This window comes from Castor canadensis, chromosome 12 (genome assembly GCF_047511655.1).
Source record: "Castor canadensis chromosome 12, mCasCan1.hap1v2, whole genome shotgun sequence".
Taxonomy (NCBI): Eukaryota; Metazoa; Chordata; class Mammalia; order Rodentia; family Castoridae; genus Castor; species Castor canadensis.
The window spans coordinates 85,052,329-85,075,178 of NC_133397.1; the positions used below are offsets into that span (position 1 = coordinate 85,052,329).

General features: G+C 38.4%; 2 protein-coding genes across 6 annotated transcripts in view; one reads left to right on the top strand and one right to left on the bottom strand.

The window, feature by feature from the left end:
* Positions 1–9,957, top strand: Lipt1 (lipoyltransferase 1). Of its 2 annotated transcripts, none has more exons than XM_074050342.1 (2): positions 1–91; positions 8,768–9,957. In XM_074050342.1, exon 2 carries the CDS (start codon positions 8,778–8,780, stop codon positions 9,897–9,899), a length of 1,122 nt encoding a protein of 373 aa, XP_073906443.1. In that variant the 5' UTR covers positions 1–91; positions 8,768–8,777; the 3' UTR covers positions 9,900–9,957. The 2 variants fall into 2 exon arrangements, with proteins under 2 accessions (XP_073906443.1, XP_073906444.1); XM_074050343.1 differs by lacking the exon at positions 1–91 and adding an exon at positions 140–435.
* Mitd1 (microtubule interacting and trafficking domain containing 1) overlaps positions 9,231–22,850 on the bottom strand; it is a 21,878-nt gene continuing 8,258 nt past the window's right edge. For 2 of the 4 annotated variants that reach the window (XM_074050345.1, XM_020152250.2), the window contains 5 exons: positions 20,883–21,019; positions 20,391–20,477; positions 19,271–19,383; positions 18,289–18,349; positions 17,263–17,810 (listed from right to left, as the gene is read on the bottom strand). In XM_074050345.1, the coding sequence (XP_073906446.1) occupies positions 17,715–17,810; positions 18,289–18,349; positions 19,271–19,383; positions 20,391–20,477; positions 20,883–21,019 (494 nt within the window). In that variant the 3' untranslated portion in view covers positions 17,263–17,714. Of the gene's footprint in view, positions 10,208–17,262; positions 17,811–18,288; positions 18,350–19,270; positions 19,384–20,390; positions 20,478–20,882; positions 21,020–22,850 lie in introns of those variants that run through there. The other 2 variants (XM_074050344.1, XM_020152260.2) reach the window with 2 other exon arrangements.

Sequence of the window (22,850 nt, forward strand, 5' to 3'; positions counted from 1 at the left end):
GCGTGCGCAGCTTGCCGGGTGCTCTTGGGCCCGACGCGTGCTTCTTCCGCGCTGTTCCGCAAGAAGCAGTGAGCGTGACCGGAAGTAGCAGGTGAGTGAAGCCGGAAGCAGATATAATAGGGACTTTGCAAGTGGCTGCAAAGCGCACCGGATCCTGAGTCGCGTTCAGAGTCCCTCGTGGGGTGGTCGGCGGGCAGCTGCGACCCCGACACCGAGTCCGGCTTGCTCCGCCCCGGGCCGCCCCGGCTGGTGCCGAAGTCTCTGTAGTTTGCCGTCAGCGCTTGGGACTAGCAGTTTCACTGTTAGGGGAGGCTGATCCCGACCCCAGGACGGGGTTAAACAACGTAAAACGTATTGGGTGCCAGCTGTGTGCATGCCCACACGACAGCCAAAAAGGGAGGTAGAACATGCATACGGATCGTAATGAGCTTCTAGGTCAGTTATGTATCCTCAGAGACGTGGCAAAGTAATAAGGTTTTATGAAAAAGCTGAGCCTGCTTAAAAACATAGATGGGATTGGGGGCGGGGAGAGGGTTGTTGGATGTTTTGCAGTGCAGAGTGTCAGTGAAGTGTTCCCAAGATGTAAGAATGCCTTCCGAGAAAAAACAAAAACAAAAACCTAACATTAGTAATTAAAGGGTGAAAGTAGAGGGTGGGGGATTATAACTCAGTGGTAAAGCACTTGCCTAGCATGACCAAGACTCTGCGTCCCAATCCCGGCAAAGAAAAAAAAAGTGATAGTAGAGATACGCAAAGTGACTTTTATAGAAACAATTTTACCAAGCTTTCAAAGTCTTACTATAGCCTGACAACTAAAAAGACTGTGGATTGTTCATTCGGAGGTCTGTCTACTATTGGAGCACAGAATAAAAGCAGCACAACTGTCCTAAAGAATACAAGGCTCTTCTGTCCTGGCCGAAGAGTAGGATATCTCTTTGGCCCGGGAGTTGAGGATAGGTGCTCTCCTTAGGGCCCATTCCATTAGACAGTGAAATCTTATAACTCAGTGGTTTTGCTCTGATTATGTATTCACCAAGCAAACTTACTTCCTACAAGAAGTACTTGGACAGGCTGATAGAAATACCTGGTTGATAGTCCATGGTTCTCTGTGTCAATTAGTAAATTGGCATTCCGGTTTCTTGAATGTACTTGGAACATTCTTTTTCTCTTGTATGGTGCTTTCTCATCCTTTAGGGCTCAGCTGCAATGTTACACTTTCACCATGGCCTTTTTATTGGTTAACATGTTCAGATACCTACAACAGTTTCTGGAACATACTAGGCATTCAGTATAACTCCTCTCACATCACCGTTTTAATGAGTCCTGCTCTAAAGACCCTATTTAAAATTGACTCTCACATACACATTCCCACTCCTCCCTTTCCCAGACCTACATTTTCTTTTTTCTCTAGCCCTTATAACCTTTTTTTTGATGAATCCCAAGTGCCAAGAACAATGCATGTCATATAGTAGATGCAGAATTTGTCAAATACATGAACAGAAAAATAGAGATGAGTTGGGAGGAACAGTTAGCATTTCAACACATTTCATATTGGCCAGATGTGAATGATTTACACATAATACATTTAATTCAACTATTCTTTGAGATCTAAGGCAATTAAAGCAACTAGAGATTATAAATTACTTGCCTAAGGTTATTCAGTTAGTATTATGCTTTCCTGCCACACTCTGCATATGCTAACGAGTGAGAGCCTTAACCTTAGGAAAGAATATATCACAGGGTCTTTGAGACACCACTTCCACAGACACCTTGCAGCTTTCTAGCATCCCACACATGACCAAACGTGTTCCTCGGTTTCTCCCTTGGATCACAGTGGAAGAGGATCCCTTCTGCTGCCTCACTTTCTGAACTCTGGTCCCTGGCACCTCCACTTCCTTCCAGTGTTGCCCTCTTATGACTTGCCAGGCAGCATCTAAACATGCTCAGGTTTCTTGGATCTTAAGTCCTTTCCTAACTCCATGTTTCTTCTAACTACTGCCCTGGCTTTTCTACTTCAGAACTAGATTATTCTCATTGTCTCTACATTGGGCCTCCCATTCACTTTTCATTTTTTTTCTTTGGCAGGGTTTCACTATGTCGCCAGGCTGGCCTTAAATTCATGATCTTCCTGCCTGCTCTCCCCAATGCCGAGATTATAGAAATGTGCTACCACACTTAGCAAAACTTCTTGCATCTATGCTCAGTTTTTTGTTTTGTTTTTTTTCTCTTTCCTTTCATCTTTTTTTTCATTTTTCTTTTATTATTCATATGTGCATACAAGGCTTAGTTCATTTCTCCCCCGTGCCCCCACCCCCTCCCTTACCACCCACTCCTCCCCCTCCCTCTCCCCCACCTCAATACCCAGCAGAAACTATTTTGCCCTTATTTCTAATTTTGTTGTAGAGAGAGTATAAGCAATAATAGGAAGGAACAAGGGTTTTTGCTGGTTGAGATAAGGATAGCTATACGGGGCATTGACTCACATTGATTTCCTGTGCGTGTGTTACCTTCTAGGTTAATTCTTTTTGATCTAACCTTTTCTCTAGTACCTGTTCCCCTTTTCCTATTGGCCTCAGTTGCTTTAAGGTATCTGCTTTAGTTTCTCTGCGTTAAGGGCAACAAATGCTAGCTAGTTTTTTAGGTGTCTTACCTATCCTCACCCCTTCCTTGTGTGCTCTCGCTTTTATCATGTGCTCATAGTCCAATCCCATTGTTGTGTTTGCCCTTGATCTAATGTCCACATATGAGGGAGAACATACGATTTTTGGTCTTTTGGGCCAGGCTAACCTCACTCAGAATAATGTTCTCCAATTCCATCCATTTACCAGCGAATTATAACATTTCGTTCATCTTCATGGCTGCATAAAATTCCATTGTGTATAGATACCACATTTTCTTAATCCATTCGTCAGTGGTGGGGCATCTTGGCTGTTTCCATAACTTGGCTATTGTGAATAGTGCCGCAATAAACATGGATGTGCAGGTGCCTCTGGAGTAACAGGCTTTTGGGTATATCCCCAAGAGTGGTATTGCTGGATCAAATGGTAGATCGATGTCTAGCTTTTTAAGTAGCCTCCAAATTTTTTTCCAGAGTGGTTGTACTAGTCTACATTCCCACCAACAGTGTAAGAGGGTTCCTTTTTCCCCGCATCCTCGCCAACACCTGTTGGTGGTGGTGTTGCTGATGATGGCTATTCTAACAGGGGTGAGGTGGAATCTTAGCGTGGTTTTAATTTGCATTTCCTTTATTGCTAGAGATGGTGAGCATTTTTTCATGTGTTTTCTGGCCATTTGAATTTCTTCTTTTGAGAAAGTTCTGTTTAGTTCACGTGCCCATTTCTTTATTGGTTCATTAGTTTTGGGAGAATTTAGTTTTTTAAGTTCCCTGTATATTCTGGTTATCAGTCCTTTGTCTGATGTATAGTTGGCAAATATTTTCTCCCACTCTGTGGGTGTTCTCTTCAGTTTAGAGACCATTTCTTTTGATGAACAGAAGCTTTTTAGTTTTATGAGGTCCCATTTATCTATGCTATCTCTTATTTGCTGTGCTGCTGGGGTTTCATTGAGAAAGTTCTTACCTATACCTACCAACTCCAGAGTATTTCCTACTCTTTCTTGTATCAACTTAAGAGTTTGTGGTCTGATATTAAGATCCTTGATCCATTTTGAGTTAATCTTGGTGTAGGGTGATATACATGGATCTAGTTTCAGTTTTTTGCAGACTGCTAACCAGTTTTCCCAGCAGTTTTTGTTGAAGAGGCTGCTATTTCTCCATCGTATATTTTTAGCTCCTTTGTCAAAGATAAGTTGCTTATAGTTGTGTGGCTTCATATCTGGATTCTCTGTTCTGTTCCACTGGTCTTCATGTCTGTTTTTGTGCCAGTACCATGCTGTTTTTATTGTTATTGCTTTGTAATATAGTTTGAAGTCAGGTATTGTGATACCACCTGCATTGTTCTTTTGACTGAGTATAGCCTTGGCTATTCGTGGCCTCTTGTGTTTCCATATAAATTTAACAGTAGATTTTTCAGTCTCTTTAATGAATGTCATTGGAATTTTGATGGGAATTGCATTAAACATGTAGATTACTTTTGGGAGTATCGACATTTTTACTATGTTGATTCTAGCAATCCATGAGCATGGGAGATCTCTCCACTTTCTATACTCTTCCTCAATCTCTTTCTTCAGAAGTGTATAGTTTTCCTTGTAGAGGTCTTTCACATCTTTTGTTAGGTTTACACCTAGGTATTTGATTTTTTTTGAGGCTATTGTAAATGGAATTGTTTTCATACATTCTTTTTCAGTTTGCTCATTGTTAGTGTATAGGAATGCTAATGATTTTTCTATGTTGATTTTATATCCCGCTACCTTGCTATAGCTATTGATGATGTCTAGAAGCTTCTGAGTAGAGTTTTTTGGGTCTTTAAGGTATAGGATCATGTCGTCTGCAAATAGGGATATTTTGACAGTTTCTTTACCTATTTGTATTCCTTTTATTCCTTCTTCTTGCCTAATTGCTCTGGCTAGGAATTCCAGTACTATGTTGAATAGGAGTGGAGATAGTGGGCATCCTTGTCTGGTTCCTGATTTTAGAGGGAATGGTTTTAGTTTTTCTCCGTTAAGTATAATGCTGGCTGTAGGTTTGTCATATATAGCTTTTATAATGTTGAGGAACTTTCCTTCTATTCCTAGTTTTCTTAGAGCTTTTATCATGAAATGATGTTGGATCTTATCAAAGGCTTTTTCTGCATCTATTGAGATGTAGTGGTTTTTGTCTTTGCTTCTGTTAATGTGGTTTATTACATTTATTGATTTTCGTATGTTGAACCACCCCTGCATCCCTGGGATGAAGCCTACTTGGTCGTGGTGAATAATCTTTTTGATGTGTTGCTGTCCTTTCATCTTTTCAGGGTTATGTTGAAGGCTCTACTGTTTACTCACAAAACCCTCTCCAGACAGTCTGGTCTCCTCTCATGACCTCAGTTACCATCTATTCAGCATTGGTTGCTTAAAACACACACACACACACACACACACACAAACAAAAACAATCACAGACTCTCAAGTTCAACACAGTCAAAATGAACTAAATTTCTTTACCCTATATCACCTAAGAGTTCTGTCCTAGGAAGTGTAACCTCCCTCCACCCATTTGCTAAGCCAGAAATCAGGGCATAACATTAGTAAGATACTAACTCATATTATGTACTTTCTGTGAGCCCAGCATTCTTCTATGCCTGTACTCTTCTATTCTTGCCTGTATTGGTTCATCTAAGCCTGATACTATGAGTCCTGTCATTATCTACATGTTACAGATAAAGAATCTGAGGCACAAAATAGTCAGCTGATCTGCTTTTGGTCATTCAACTGGAAAAAGACAGAGTTGGGGTTTGAATGCTGGTACTTAGGTGTGAGTTTGTAAACCTATCATTAAGGACATTATCCTTGATTTCTCTCTGTCACCATCACTTAACTCTTTGCTAAAAACTGAAGGTTTTCCATGCTTAAATCTCTAGGTGACCTCAGTAAAGTATAAATCCAACCTCCAGCTTCTTTAAAAATCTTTAGCATCAGCTGGGCGCTGGTGGTTCATGCCTATAATCCTTGCTACTTGGAAAGCAGAGATCAGGAGGATGGAGGATCAAGGCCAGCCCAGGCAAACAGTTGGCAAGACCCTATCTTAAAAATACCCAACACAAAAAAGGGCTATCGGGAGGCTCAAGTGGTAGAGTGCCTGCCTAGCAAGCATGAGACCCTGAGTTCAAACCCCAGTACTGCCAAAAAAATAAAAACAAAACAAAATCCTTTAGCACCTCCCCCATTACACTCAAGATAAACATGGATTTGAAGGCTTTTCATACTTTAACCTCTCCTCATCTTGCTTTCCACTTTCTTGCAACTCCATTCTTGCACTCATCAGTACCAGAAAATGGAATTAAACTCTTTGCGTGAATCCTTGTTGGAATACTTTTCCTTACCCCTATTATATCTGAGCTTTTGTGTTACTTCCACTAATTAGTGGACTAGATGGCCTTCTTATCACAGCACTTATGACAATATACTTAAATTATTGTCTTATATAATTTAAGTATAAATTCCTTGAAGGCAAGGATCCTTTCTTTATTGCTCATATCCATCCCCTCCTTTCTTTGTGTCTGCTACTCTAGTTCAGATCTTCATTATCTCTGCTTGGACAACTACATTAGCCAATTAACTGCTCTTTGTAGCTCTAGTCTCTACTTTAATACTTGCTCAACACTGCGAAGATAGTTTTATGTAATTGTCGATTTAACATTTTCCTGCTTAAAACACTTCAATAGGCCTGGAGGTGTGGCTCAAAGCAGTAGAGCACCTGCTTTGCAAGCTCAAAGTCCTGAGTTCAAATCCCAACCCTACCAAAAAAAAAAAAACCTTCCAAGGGCTGGCAGAGTGACTCGAGCAGTAAGAGCACCTGCCTGGTAAGCCAGAGGTCCTGAGTTCAAACCCCAGTGCTAACAAAACAAAACAAACAAAAAAAAAAACTTCAATAGATCCCAGCTACCCTTCAGAAGAATCAAAATGTTTTAAGGATTATGTGAACTTGTCTCCTCCCTTCTCTGTGCCCTTTCTGTCTTGTGCCCGAGAGGCAATCCATAAGTATTTGTTGAATGAATACAGGACGAATTCAAATAGAACCAAGAAAAAAGAGATTAACCAAAGAAATGTAATCTGAACACAGAGACTTTCTAGGACAGTGTAGCCATAGCTTTCAGTGGAGCTAGAATACTGGCTCCACTGCACCTCTGGCCTTAGAGGGGAGGCCCCAAAACATGCCTTTCTGTTAGATAATTTTTTTTCTTTTTTTTAATTGATTTTTTTTTCTTTTTAGCATTACTGGGGTTTGAACTCAAAGCCTCATACTTACTGGGCATGTACTTCTACCACCTGAGCTAAATCTCCAACCCTGTGCTTTAGTTATATTTCGAATGGGGTCTTGTATTTATGCCTAGGCAGGCCTGAACCATAATATTCCCGTTTATACTTCCTTAGTAACTGGGATGACAGGCACATGCTACCACACCCAACTTTTATCGGTTGAGATGAAGGTCTCGAAAACTTTTGCCCAGGCCGGCCTTGAACTGCGATCCTCCCAATCTGTGCCCCCGAGTAGCTAGGATTACAGGCATGAGCTACTGCGCCTGGCCTAGATATCTCTGTATTTGTTTAGAATATGTACTCTCAGTGACTTGGTAAACCATCAGATTTTAAGACTCAGAGTATCCTTCCTGTATTAAACCAATCCAGATCTTTCTTAGAGAGAGGGGATATAAACTGATTCAACTTTTCTGTAGCATAGTTTATAAAACATAATGAGTGATGAAAATGTGAAGACTCTATAACCCAAATTATATTTTTAGGGTATTTAACCAAAGAATTTGGCCTAGTTACAGATTTCAGGAACCTATTTTATTTCTAGTTCTTCGTCCTAAAGGAAAATTACAAACAGCTTAAGAAATAAAATTGGAATAGAATGGTTTAGTTAAGACCATAGTAGTCAAAGGACTTCATTTTCATAGCTAGCATTTTCAACCTTTTGTCACTTAATATTTTACTAACACTGCTAATACAGGTAATGTATAAATTTCTCCAAGCAATGAATCGTTCATAGCCTTTCCATGTAATTTCTCATATTCTGATTGCCTCTCTCTGACCTCAGGGGGTTCATCCCTATTTAATGTTGACCTAAATAAAGGTTACACTGCCTGTCAATCACATTTCCCAAAGTCAACACAAGTCCTGAATTCAAATCCCAGTACCCCCAAAAATGCATGTATATATATGTGTATATATATATATATATATATATATATATATATATATACACATATGTATATACACACATATAAATACATATATATACATCTATAACTACATAAATATCCCAAACTTAAATAGGAATTGTTTTAAAACATTATGAAGGAATATTTAGGCTTTTGATAAAGATGTTAATGAATGCATTATTCATAATACAGAAAAACTAGAAAAAACAGACAAGAAACTGATTGAGTAAATTGGTGTATTTAACAATGAAGTATTACGTGATCATTAAAGCTAATACAAAAATAGAATGAGAGCATGTACCTGTGATCCTAGTTACTTGAGAGGCTGAAGCAGGAAGATCATGTAAGCCTGGAGTTCAAGGCCAGCCTGAACAACACAGTAATTCCATGTCTCAAAAATAATTTTTTTGAGTGAAATAAAGTAGTTATACTTTGAGTGGGGGTATATTGTGTGGGCATATATACATATGAATGGGTTGTTTACACTAAAATGTTAATTGTGATACTCTCCAGGTGGTAGGATTTGGGATTCTATTATTTTCTTCTTTTGGCTTATCTGTTATTTTCTCAATGAACATGTATTACCTATGAATTCAAAATAACTTATTTGGCTTTGTGATACATTTGTGATTTATAATGTATTTTCAAACAATACTTATATTTGAAAAACCTGTCCTCTCATTTCAACTGAAATTATTTAAAGTTTATCTTCATTTGTTTACATTGAGTACTCTGTTATAGAGTTGCTAAGGCTAAAAGGCAAGAAAAGCCTTGGATCAAATAACCAACAATTGATAGCCAGAAAGTAGAATTTAATTTTCCTTTAATTTTAATTAATTAATTAATTAATTAATTAAATTTTAATTAATTTAATTAATTTTAATTTTCCTTTAAATTTAATTTTAATTTTAATTTCCTTTAATTTTAATTGATCTGTTTGTCTCTAGGTTTAGAAGCATGCTGATCCCATTTTCATTGAAGAATGGCTTCCAGTTGCTTTGTAACCACAAGGTCCCAGTGGCTGGCTTTAAGAACACAGCAAAAAGTGGACTCATTTTACAGTCGATTTCTAATGACGTATATCAAAACCTGGCTGTGGAAGACTGGATCCATGACCACTTAAATCTAGAAGGCAAGCCAATTCTCTTCTTTTGGAGAAATTCTGCCTCTGTTGTCATTGGTAGGCATCAGAATCCTTGGCAAGAAAGTAACCTAAACTTGATGAGAGAAAAAGGTATAAAACTGGCTCGGAGAAGAAGTGGAGGTGGAACAGTCTACCATGATATGGGTAATATCAACTTGACCTTCTTCACAACCAAAAATAAGTATGATAGGATGGAAAATCTGAAATTAATTGTGCGAGCTTTGAATGCTGTCAAACCCCAGCTGGATGTGCAGGCTACCAAAAGATTTGACCTTTTACTTGATGGGCAGTTTAAAATCTCAGGAACAGCTTCTAAGATTGGCCGGACTACTGCTTATCACCATTGTACCTTATTATGTAGTACTGATGGAACCTCTTTGTCGTCTGTGCTAAAGAGCCCTTACCAAGGGATCAAGAGCAATGCCACTGCTAGCACACCTGCTGTAGTAAAAAATCTTTTGGAAAAAGATCCCACGCTGACCTGTGATGTACTGATGAATGCTATTGCTGCAGAGTATGCTGCGTGCCATCAGATTGATGGTCACATTAACCTAATAAACCCAACAGATGAGATACAGTTCCCTGGAATAAATAGCAGAGCCAAAGAACTACAAACTTGGGAGTGGATATATGGAAAAACTCCAAAGTTTAGTGTAAACGCTACTTTTAATGTCTTACATGAACAGGCACACTTGGAAATTAAAGTATCCATAGACATAAAGAATGGAAGAATTGAAATATGCAATATTCAAGCACCTGATCATTGGTTACCACTGGAAATTTGTGACAGATTAAATTCAAGTTTTATTGGCAGCAAGTTTTGCCCAATTGAAGCGACTGTGCTGACAAATACATTACTTAAAACATATCCAGAAGACCATGAACTACACAGTAAATGGAGTATTCTCTGTGAAAAAATCAGGGGAATAATGTGACTTCAATTGATGTTTTTATGCTGACAGTTTTGATGGAAAAATAAAAATTTTAAATGCATTGTCTTTTTAAAAAAAAAAGTCTAGACTTTTTCAGTAACCTCTTCCCATTTAAAATTGTTTACATAACTTTATACTCTCTACTGACCTCTAGGGTACACATACCTTCTTAATTGTTTTAATACTGGCACACATTTATATTTTAGCTCTTTCTTTTACTGTCTTGGAGACAATATGACAGAATACAGCTTTAGAGTTCTTCATTTTTCATACCCATTGTTAGTCAGGTCTTTTTGTCACGTAACAAACACCTGAGAAAAATAACGGGGAAGAATTTGTTTTGATTCAGTTTCAGAGGTTTCAGTTCATGGTCGGCTGGCTCCTTTGTTTCTGGGGCTTGGGAGACAGAGCATCACAATAGAAGGGCATCATAGAGAAGAGCTGCTCACCTCATGGCAGGCAGGAAGCAGGCAGAAGATGCCTGTACCAGCCGGCTTCCTCCTCTTGTGTTCCATCCAGGCCCCCAGGCTGTTGTGTGGTACTGCCCACCCAAACCCATGTCAAGCCTAGCTCCCCCATTATTTAATCCTCTTTGGAAATGCCTTCACAAACACACCCAGAAGCGTGCTTTACTGATCTCCTAGGTATCTCTCAGTGCAGTCAAGCTGGCAGTCAAGATTAACCACGACAGTACCTCCAAGGCTTCTTGACATCCTTGACCGATCCCCTGAATTTGAAAAATCTCCCTTTTAGTTGTATTTTCTTATCTTTCCATCCTCTCCCAATAAATCAAGTCCATTTTACTTCCCTAATCTCTCCTTGTTTCATTTCCTTTCCTACCCTAGCCTGATCATTTCAAGTATACTGTACTTTCCTACCAATTATTCTCATTTGCTCTCTTGACCTATCACAGCCACCTTTAAAAAAATCCAAACAATTGATTTTCATTTCATTTGGGCTGTTGTTGTTTTGGCTTTTTAAAAATTTTATTTATTTGTAGTAGTAGTAGTATAGTAGTAGGGATTGAATTCAGGGCCTTATGCTTGCGAGGCAAGTGCTCTGCCACTTGAGCTACAGCCCCATCTGGGTAGTACTGGGGTTTGAAATCAGGGGCTCACACTCATGAGGCAGGCACTATCAGTTGAGCCACTCCATCAGCCCTTTTTTGTGTTGGATATTTTCAAGATAGGGTCTCTTAAACTATTTGCCCAGGTTGGCATCAAACTTTGATCCTCCTGATCTCTGCCTTCTGAGTAGCTAGGATTACAGGCATGAGTCACTGGCGCCTGGCTCTCCCATCCCTTTTTTCTTTTGCTTTTGAGATAGGTTCTTAGTAACTTTGCCTCGCTGCCCTCCAACTCACATCCTCCTACCTCTGGCTCCCAAGTAGCTAGGATTACAGATTTGTACTGCCACACATGGCTTTGGTTTTGGGATTATTGTTTTTGGTTTTTTATTAGGTAGAGTCTCAGTAAGTGGTCCAGGCTCGGGCCTTTAATTTGTGATCCTCCTGCTTTCACCTCCCAAGTGCTGGGATTACAGATGTGGACCACCATGCCTAGCTTTAATTTCTACTCTATACCCAGATGGCAAAGCAATGCTGGCCAAAAAAAAAAAATCATACTCATTAGCACAATTTCATATTAAAATTTTCAATTTAACACATCTTTCTCTGTTGGTGTCAGATTCAACTCATCTCTAGTTGACTGTCTCATTCTTGAAGCAACTTATTCCCAAAGGTGTCCACTCTTCTCAAGCTCAAAATTACACTACTTTTGTCACAAACCTTGATTCATAATTTGAGAATTGAGGCCTTCAAAAATGAGCCTCCCCAACCTCCATGTATTTTTCTTGTTTTTATTTTTTTTAATTGGGCGATACTGGGGTTGAAGCATGCCAGGCAGATGCTCTACTACTTGAGCCATGCCCCCAGCCCTTTTTGCTTTAGTTAATTTTCAAATAGGGTCTTGCATGAAAAAATGCTCACCATCTCTAGCAATAAAGGAAATGCAAATTAAAACCACACTAAGATTCCACCTCACCCTTGTTAGAATAGCCATCATTAGCAACACCACCACCAACAGGTGTTGGCGAGGATGCAGGGAAAAAGGAACCCTCTTACACTGTTGGTGGGAATGTAAACTAGCACAACCACTCCGGAAAAAAATTTGGAGGCTACTTAAAAAGCTAAACATTGATCTACCATTTGATCCAGCAATACCACTCTTGGGGATATACCCAAAAGACTGTGACACAGGATACTCCAGAGGCACCTGCACACCCATGTCTATTGCGGCACTATTCACAATAGCCAAGTTATTGAAACAGCCAAGATGCCCCACCACTGATGAATGGATTAAGAAAATGTGGTATCTATACACAATGGAATTGTATGCAGCATGAAGAAAAACGAAATGTTATCATTCGCTGATAAATAGATGGAATTGGAGAACATCATTCTGAGTGAGGTTAGCCTGGCCCAAAAGACCAAAAATTTTATGTTCTCCCTCATATGCGGACATTAGATCAAGGGCAAACACAACAAGGGGACTGAACTTTGATCACAAGACAAAAGCGAGTGCACACAAGGGAGATAATGACGATAGGTAAGACACCTAAAATATTAGCTAGCATTTGTTGTCCTTAACGCAGAGAAACTAAGGCAGATACCTTAAAAGCAACTGAGGCCAATAGGAAAAGGGGACCAGGAACTACAGAAAAGGTTAGATCAAAAATAATTAACCTAGAAGGTAACACCCACGCACAGGAAATCAATGTGAGTCAACTCCCTGTGTAGCTATCCTTATCTCAACTAGCAAAAACCCTTGTTCCTTCCTATTATTGCTTATACTCTCTCTACAAGATTAGAAATAAGGGCAAAATAGTTTCTGCTGGGTATTGAGGGGGTCGGGAGGAGAGGGAGGGGACAGAGTGGGTGGTAAGGGAGGGGATGGGGGCAGGGGGGAGAAATGACCCAAGCCTTGTATGCACATATGAATAATAAAATAATAATAATAAAAAAAAACGAGCCTCCCCAACCTCCATGTATTTTTGTTGTTTTTATTTTTTTTAATTGGGCGATACTGGAGTTGAAGCATGCCAGGCAGATGCTCTACTACTTGAGCCACGCCCCCAGCCCTTTTTGCTTTAGTTAATTTTCAAATAGGGTCTTGCATTTTTGCTGAAGCTGGTCTTAGACCACACTTCTCTTACTTAAGGCTTCCTGCTGAGATCACAGGAGCACCACTACATCCAGTTTATTGATTGTGGTCTTGAACTGCAATCTCTGCCTCCTGAATAGCTGGAATTACAGGTGTGAACCACCATGCCTGGTGCCATGTTCTTTAACACTTCCTTTCATTTAGTCTCAGAGGAGGAAATGCCTCCCTCTCCTTAAAGCTAGCTCCTATAGCTGTGTGCTGAATTTTGTCCTCTGTGCCTTTGTTTAGTACATGTGCCAACAATTTATATCTTGCATTTCTTTCTCTCTACCTTTACTGGCTCCTAACAATAATGGATAAACATGTTTTCCTTTGTTCCTGCTCAAGATTCTTTTTCTCTTCATCTTTTCATTGCCAAACTTTTTCAAAGAATGACAACCCTGTTGAACATTCCCTGTCTTTACAGTTCTTTCACTAACACATTCTTATTTCTACAGGACTATGTGTTTATTAAGTACCTACCATGTGCAAAGCCCTGTTGGATGTTCATGGTAAGTAAAAACACATAGCTCCTGATCTCAGGAACTGACAGTTTAGTATGTCAGCTTTCAAACACTTTTAAAAACATGGTAAAATGAGTAAAAAATATATTTTATGTTGTATCTTACTATGCCTAATAAGGCATACAATACTTATTTTTCTGATATTCTATATTCCATTTTATTTCACCTTGTAAAAATTGGTCAAGACCTACCTGAGTTTTAAAATCTCTGGCCTAGTAGAAAGAGTAGATGAACAGATCAGTAAATGATTACAAAGTGGGCAAAACTATGATGGAAAAGTTGAGATATTGTAAACAGACAACAATAGAGGCTACAGCGATCAGAAGATGACATTTTTTTTGCTGGTGGAGTGGCTCAAGTGGTAGAGTGCCTACCAAGAAAGCATGAGGCCCTGAGTTCAAATCTCAGTGCAGAAAAAAAAATAGCACCTACCGAGGAAGATGACCTTTTTTTTTTTTTGCAATTCTGGGATTTGAACTCAGGGCCTTTGCCTTGAGCCACTCCACCAGTGGGCCCTATTTTTGTGATGGGTTTCTTTGAGATAAGGTCTCGAGAACTATTTGCTTGGGCTGGCTTCAAACAGTGATCCTCCTGATCTCTGCCTCCAGAGTAGCTAGGATTATAGGCATTAGCCACCAGTGACCGACAGGAAGACAACATTTTAACAAACCTGAAGAAAGGAGCTATGCAAGTTGAGTTGGGTGGGAGGACAGTGTTCCAGGTTATATTGTTTACCACCATACAACAAACCATTCCAAAACTTGTTGGCTTAAAACAATAGTGATTTTATTCACAAATCTACAGTTAGGGGGATAGCTTATTTAAGTGAACAGCATTTGCTAGAACAGCTTTACTGGGCCAGAAATCCCTGCCTCCAGTATGGCTCACTCAACATAGCTAGCAAATTGGTGCTGGTGGCCTGCTGGAAGCTCAGTTGGGACTGTGGGTTAAAGGTTCCTTTCCACTTGGACTGCCTATATTTTCTCACAGTCTAGTTGCTGGGTCCCAGAACAAGGGACCCAAGAAAGCAGGGGAGAAGCTATTTCCTTTTATGGCCCAGCCTTGGAAGTAATACAGTATCTCTTTAGAAGTCACAAGTACATGCAAATTCAAGGAGAGGGAACATACATACACATCTCTCTATGAAAGGAAGTTCAAAGTCATTATAAAAAGAACTGGAATGAGATTTTATTGCAGCCAGTTTGGGAAAGTATAATTTGCCACACTAAACAGCATATGGAGTTCCGCTCTAAAGCAGGAAAAAAGCTAGGCTTCTTGATGGTATTGAAGGATGTACAGGAAAATAAGTGTGGAAACAAGAGGGAGACTGGGGCAAGATGAAATTGGGTAGGTAGATACCAGATCAGGTAGAGAATGATAGGCCAGAATACAGTCTGACTTTAAGTATAAGAAGAAGAACGTTTTAATAAAGATTACTCTGCTACTCTGTGGAGAATAGGTTGGAGGGAGGCAAAATTGGAAGCAAACAGTTGGGAGGCCACTTTGAGAGTCCAGGCAAAGATGGTGCTGGCAGTGACTATGGAACAATGTGGACAGTTAGACACTTGTTAAAAATTAGGGCTGGTATGACTCCTGTTTTCAGGGAGTGGCTTAATTTTGCCTAACTTTAAGATACAGAGAGAACTCTTTGAATAAGTTTGTTCATAAAGGAGAATTAAAAAATAGGGCAGTATCTAGCTAGTGATGTGTGTGTTTGTTAGAAAGATCAATGAAGTGAGAGAGATTGCTCTAAGGAGCAAGTTCTCAGGGAGACTAAAAGGCAGTCAGATCAAGCTTACTTCTGAAAACTAGGATGTCTTCCTTACGTAATTAGGAACATTAACCCTTTTTTCTACATGGTAAATTTGATCTTTCATATGTTTTTAAACTTTAATGGTTCCTTTTACTTAACTTTTAAATATTTACATGACACATATTTTGCTCTTTCCTTTTCCTCCTGGGGTTTGTGTAATGCTTATACATTTAGTAGGGACTTTTAAAAAATACCTGGATTTTCCATTTGATTAGCTCTTTCACCCATTTAGGATTATTTCTTTGTTATTTTTTTCAGCCATTTATTTGAATGTCCACTTTTTCCTAGAGAATTATTTTTATTAAAGTAAAATTTATGTAACAAAATTTATCATTTTTATCATTTAAAAGTGGCTTTTAATACATTCACACTGTTTTTGCAACCATAACAAGTATATAATTTCAAGACATTTTCATCACCCTCAGAAGAAACCTTCATCCAATTAGAGTCATCTCCATCCCTCCTCCCCCAGCAGCTAGAAACCAGTCATTTATTTTCTGTTTCTAAGAATTCTCCTTTTCTGGGAATATCTACTTACACTAAATTGAAATGACACCTTTATTATATACTAAATTCCCATATACATACATTCACTTTATGTCTGAGTTCTTTATTGTATCCCACTGATTTATTTGCCTATTCCTGTGCCCATATGGTTTAAAATCATCGTGGTTACATGTCTTTACGGCTAGTCAAGCAAGTCTCCTAGTGTTAGTCTCCTTTGTCATATAATTTATAAGTTAATTTAGGAAGAACTCACATTATCTTCTATTCAGGAGCATAATTTGCCTTTCCAGTTACTCTAGTTTTTTTAAACAGCCTTCCATAAAGCTTATAGTTTTCATATAGTTTTTGTTCATTTTTTTGATATATTTAAACTTATAGTTGGTATCCTTCTGATGTTTTAATTTGATCTGGGGACTACTAAATCTAGAATAATGGAGAGCATATATGTAGACTATGTTTCTTAAACATCATTATCTCTTAGCCAGGAATTTGGGTGTGTATGTGTGTGACTGAACATAAAAGGTAAAGCATAAACCTCGGGTCCAAGACTGCACTCTATCCACCCTTGTTCCCATGGTCACTACCTGCCTTTGGTCTTCCAGTTTAACTCAATTTGAATATCCTGTAGATGTCTATGTGTGCACTCCCCAATACTGAATACTTCAGTTTTCCTCCTATAGGCTGGCTTAGCTTGTGGGTTAAGCTTGTAGATGGCCTCTACATTGCCTCTACAATGAGGCAATCTCCTCTTCGAGCCTGTCTCCATGGAACCTAGTCCCCAACAACTTTACATTCACCTGGATGAGCTTACCCACAATAGTTGATTCAAAGGTATAAGGCTTTATAAATATGTTAGCTAAACTGAATGAGCAAAATGCATTAGAGTAACTAAATGAATTGATTTGCCTGAAATTATCTTACCTGTAACAAAACTAACACTACTCCAGTTTGTTTGTGGTGCTGGGGGTCAAATCCACTGCATTGCACATGCTAAATGTATGCTCTACCACTAAGCCACATGCCAGCCATACTTTACTTTTTTTTTTTTTCCTGGTTATTAGTCCCACCAAGCTTATCTGTCTCTTAAATGTACTATGATTTTCTTCTCAGGACTCTATAATTTCCAAAGACAAAATTAACATCCAATTCATCATACTAGATGTTCATCTCTGACAAATTCTCCAACAGTCAAATAGAGAGAAGCTGGCAAAATCTTTGTATTAGCTAAACAACTTTAAAAGAAGCATCATTTCAATTCAACTGAATAACTTATTTACAAAAGTATATATGGATGTTCACACAACTGAACAACGGATCCAAAAATTAGTAAAAATGTAAAAATTTATTGTTAAATTCATACATTATAAAAATATGTTCAAGGTTAAAAAAAAAATTCAGTATTCACTTGGTAAAATTTGAATGTGTCACCAAAAGTTCTTATGTTGGAATCTTGGTCCCCAATACAGCAGTCATGAGAGGTGGGACTTCTGAAAGGTGACTGGCTCTGCCTCCCAGGCTTTGTTATAGAAGCAAGCTCTCTCTGGCAAGCTTGCTGTCTTCCCATGTGACGCCCTCTGCCATGTTATCATGCAGAAAGATCCTCAGCAGATGCCAACACCATGCTCTTAGACTTCCCAGCCTCCAAAAACAAAGGCTAAGTAAGTGTCTATTCTTTATAAGTTACCCAGTGTGTGATATTCAGTTATAGCAACAGAAAATGGACTAAGGCATCACTTAAAGTAGAAATATACAATATGAATTAAGCTACTACCCATCATATTTTTTTTGTGTGTTTGTTATGAAAAATGTCCACTGTTGTTTCATGACACGGTCTTAAATCAAAATCACAATATCCAAGGGAAAAACGACTCTAGGAAGAAAGGAAAAGAACACTGTCAAAAAAATGACACAAGGCGACACATACCAAGTCTGTAATCCTAGCTATTCAGTGGAGATCAGGAGGACTGCAGTTCAAGGTCAGCCTTGGCAAAAATTTCATGCCAGCCCCCATCTCAACTTATGGCTGGGAGCAGTGGCACTTGCCTGACATCCCAGCTACATGGGAAGCACAAATAGGAGGATCATAGTCCAGGCCATCCAGGACTTAAACCAAACACCCTATCTCAAAAATAACCAATGCAAAAATGGATAGGGGTGTGATTCAAGTGGTAGAATGCCTGCCTAACAAGCACAAGGCCCTAAATTCAAACCTGAGTACCACCAAAAAAAAAAAAAAAAAAGAAGACAAAAATAAGGATCACTTGAGCCCAGGAGTTCATTACACAAAACAAAACAAAAACCCCATAAAACCCAGTGCTACACACTTAACTCATAAAATTATATCCTACCTGTGGTTTCTTAAAATAGTCAAGTCCCCTTCCAATTTTAATCATCCATCCATTGCTGAGCCTGTTGAAGTTAGTATACAGTATTATATTCAAGATGTTTAAGTCAGACAATTATTAAAGCTGTAGTGGGTTAAGCAGCAGCAAAATTTTCCCTTAACAAAGAAAACCACTTCCTCCAGTGGCATGAATCAAATCAAACCTGGGGTTAATCACGGGCTGTGTGTCTACAATGAACAAAAGGGCCACAGACACAATCAGCTGCCTTGATCAGCTGGTGAGGAGTTTAACAAACTGAAACTTACTCTTAAATTTCAGCTTGTTGATGAAACTTTCCTGTTATGCTAAAAAAAAAAAAACTTACAAAGTATATTTAGGGAGACCGTGGTGGTTTTTTAAGGGTTCTCCTACCTAGAGATGGGAACATGAGAGGGAGGAGTCCTGAACCCTGACCTCTGTTTCAGCAGCAGCTGACGGTTTAGGTTTTGCTTAAGTTTTCATTTAAAATGAAGGCTCCATTACTACAATCATGTGAAAATCACTGTCCTACAGGGAAGATACCATTAAGATAAGTGAATAAAATAGTTTCTGATTGACGCAGCCTACTGTCATGTCTACCAAAACATGTTCTTACCCACAGGAAATAAAACCACATTAAATAAGTATTAATATCACTAGAAGAAAGAATAATTTCAACATCACAACACTATATAGTATGCAGAAAAGTACTTCTTCTTCCCACATGACAAAGAACATATAAATTATTTTCCATTAGGAAATAATGAAACTCATAAGACACAGTAAGCTATATTTTTTTTCTCAAAAGTAAAAAGTTGCTAAAATTGAGCTTTATTTGAATTTTTAATATTTAAATATGATAGTTATATGTAATTTTATGACATTTCTGAAGAAAAATTTAACTATATTTATATTTATATAGTTACATTTCAACTACATAAAAATTGAAATATTATTGGACACTAACCTAATTTCTCGGTCATGAATTGAAGAAGAATATTCTACTTCCAACAGCACTCCGTGACTCTTGAGTGATTCTTTTATTTCATCCAAGCCACTTCTTTGTTCTCTCCCACTCCCCTGTCAATGGCAAAAATATAACTTGTTGTCTATTATTAAATTAGGCTGGGCACAGTAGCTTTAGCCTGTAATCCTAGTTACTTGGGAGGTAGGAGAATAGCGGTTCAAGGTGGGCAAAAAGATCCTGACACTTCCATCTCAACCAGTGGTTGGGTGTGGTGGTATGCACCTGTCATCCCAGCTATATGGGAAAGCACAAATAGGATTGTGGTCCAGACTGACCCAAGCACAAAGCCAGACCCTATCTCAAAAATAACACAAAATTAAGACTGGTGTATTGGCTCAAAGTGATACAGCACTTGCCTAGCAAGTGAGAAGACCTGAGTTCAACCCCAAGTACCACCAAAAATATTTTTATAATTATCCCTAAACTATGTAATCAATATTATAAAGAAAAGGTTTTTTACTAGTTTCAATGTCTCATCTCAAAAAATCAACCCAAGATTGATATATAGTTTAAAGAGCAATTATTTTTGAAAAAGTAATTGTTTTTCTAACATGAATATAACATAATTCCATTCTGTCTCCTTAAATGTATTTTATTTTATTTATTTATTTAGAGACAAGGTTTCTCGCTATGTAGCTAGGCTGACCTTGAACTCTCAATCCTCCTACCTGTTCCTCTGGAGTACTGGGATAATAGGTGTGCCCTCATGCCCAGAACCTTTAAATGTATTTTAGTATATTATGCTAGTAATCCCAGATATGATTGGTAAACAGCCAAAACTGTCAATTGTGCACACATCATGATCAACAACATCCAAGAGACTAAACTGACAAACCATCTGAATAGTTTAACAAAATGACCAAATACAAGGTCAACATAGTGAAATGAATAGCATTTTTCTCAAGATGGATTACGCTTATTATTAGATAACAAGTTAATTCCCAAGGAAATAGATCTAAATAAAACATTGCATCCAGGTTTTCTTCAATCAGACTATATCTTGTAACTGAATAAGTTACAATACATCAATAAGGAAGAGTAAGTTCTTTCAGATACCTACTTCATCCAGAGAGGTAAGAAGGTGAATAGTTTTTACTTTACACGGGTTCTTAACAAGCATCTCACAAAATCGAAGGAAGTTATATAGCTGAAAGACATTAGGATGAGTTATTACTAACTCACAGTCATCCGCCTGTGTACATAGGGCATTGATTCCAGGACCCCTACCCAAGATACTAAAATCCACATATGCTCAAATTCTACATAACATGGTGCAGTTTTGCATAGAACCTACAAATAGCTCCCAAATACTTTAAATCATCTCTAGATTACTTATACTATCTAATACAATGTAAATGCTATGAAGACAGCTGCAATACCGTGTTGTATTGGGAATAATGACAAGAAAAAGGTCTTTATATCTTCAGTATAAGATATAATTTTTTAAAAAATATTTTTGATCCTCAATTGAATCTGTGAATGTGGAACCTGTAAACAGAGTTGACTGTACATTTAAAGTAATATCTCATACGTTTTGGTACATTTTACTTACCTGATGAATCTGTCTAATATAAGGATCTTCTATCCAAACTTCTGTAACTGTCTCATTAAAGTATTCTTTAAAAAGTGACTCATAACTAAAACCTGTTGCATTCTCTTCTATTTTAATTTGCTTGTGGTATTTTCCTTCTGCAAGACACAAATTTCAGGACTATAACCAGTGACCACTTTCTTTTTGCACATTTTATATTTTGTATATAGTGATTAATCAGAATCAGTTACAAGTTAATTTTTTAAACTTACTCAGTAAATATCTATCAAATACCTACTTTATACCATGCACATTGCAAAATGCTATACATACAGAGGTAAGGAAAAAAAAAAAAGATACTCCATGAGTGCTTTCTGTCTTCATGGAAGCCAGACAATGGGAAAGGCCAGAGGTTTCTGAGCTGGATCCTACAGACCAGGCAATTTATTCAAGAAAGGACTGTATGAGCACTGGTGGCTCATGCCTATGTTCCTAACTACTTGGGAGCTGAGATTGGAAGAACTGTAGTAAGAGGCCAGCCCAGGCAAACAGTTCGAGAGACCCTCTCTCCAAAATAGCCAGAGCAAAATGGATTGGAGTTGTGGCTCAAGTGGAGAGCACCTGCTTTGCAAGTGCAAAGCCCTGAATTCAAACTTCAGTCCCACCAAAGAGAGAGAGAGAGAGAGAGAGAGAGAGAGAGAGAGAGAGAGAGAGAGAAACTGTATATGCAAAGGTATCTTGATAAGTTCCTATCACCATGGTAGAACCACAAGCTGCAACTCAGCAGTATCTGGTCCTTCTCATCAGATCTGTCTTTTTATATCTGAAAATCTAACAGCTAAATTGAGCATTAAGCAAAAACACAATATAATAGAGACTTTAGAAATTTTCTTAGCACTTAAAAGAATGCTCTTTCTAATTGTTTTTGGTGCTAAGACTTGAACTCAGGGCCTCGCACACGCTAAGCATGTTACAGAGCATTTTAAGCAAAACTTTATATTAGTATTTAACCCAAGCTAACCACCTGGGATTTTCACAGGACCAACAGAATAGTTCCACTTGTTTTGTTAATTCAAAATGAATAGTTACTGAATAAGTTATCAGAGATTTTTTTGGTTCTTAGAAAATAGGATCCCTAATGGTAGTTCCTATAATGTATTACATTCTGTTTAAGAATCTGTGGTTGGCTCCTCTTCAGGGGATGGTGTCTTGGGGTACTCAGAATGGTCCAGTGTTTGACATACCATAATATTATGGCTTTCCTACAGTAGAGTCTCTAATAAAACTAGGTTGTCCCCAAACCTGGAAATAGAATTGTTTACTTTTATGCCCAGAAGGTTGGGACAGCATCAAAATATGCACATGGGATGTACCCAGCAGACTTCAGTATGTTTATGCTATGAAGTTGTCTAAAAATGAAAAACCATGTCAGCTGGGCCTAAGTTGGTACCATATGCGCTCAATGTGTCTCTGACAAAATCATGTGTGCTTACCTGATCAAGGAGCAAAAAATTTGTGAAAGTGCTAAAGGCATAAGCACAGAATCAGAAAGCTAAATTTAAAAATGAAGCTTTTTGAGTAAACACACACAGAGGTTTGGATTCTGTTACAAATACTCCCATAGAGATACTATTCCCAACTAGGCATCAGTTTTCAAATCAAGCTAGCCATACAGGTTAATATAACTGTGTACTCAAACCACCATGCAATATTTCAGTGTTTCAGGACAACTTTCATTCTAGATTTCAACTTGGAATGAAGGAAGTACAATTTTATTTCCACTCAACAGAGAAGTCAGTAGCGGTGTACCTGGGACATGGTCAGTACAGAATACTAAAAAAGGTGGAGAGCTGGCCTGTTGTAAGGACAGAAAGGAAGAACAGCTGAGACCTGGGGCCCTGGTTTTGGAGGGCAGCAGTATGAAAGCAGCAGCAGTGTATACTTCAGATGAGAGTGTCAATGCCCATTTGAATAAATGTCTGTAAACTG

Bases quoted from the DNA above. Each gene is read 5' to 3' on its own strand.
- Lipt1 (XM_074050342.1), top strand. From the start codon at position 8,778: ATGCTGATCCCATTTTCATTGAAGAATGGCTTCCAGTTGCTTTGTAAC.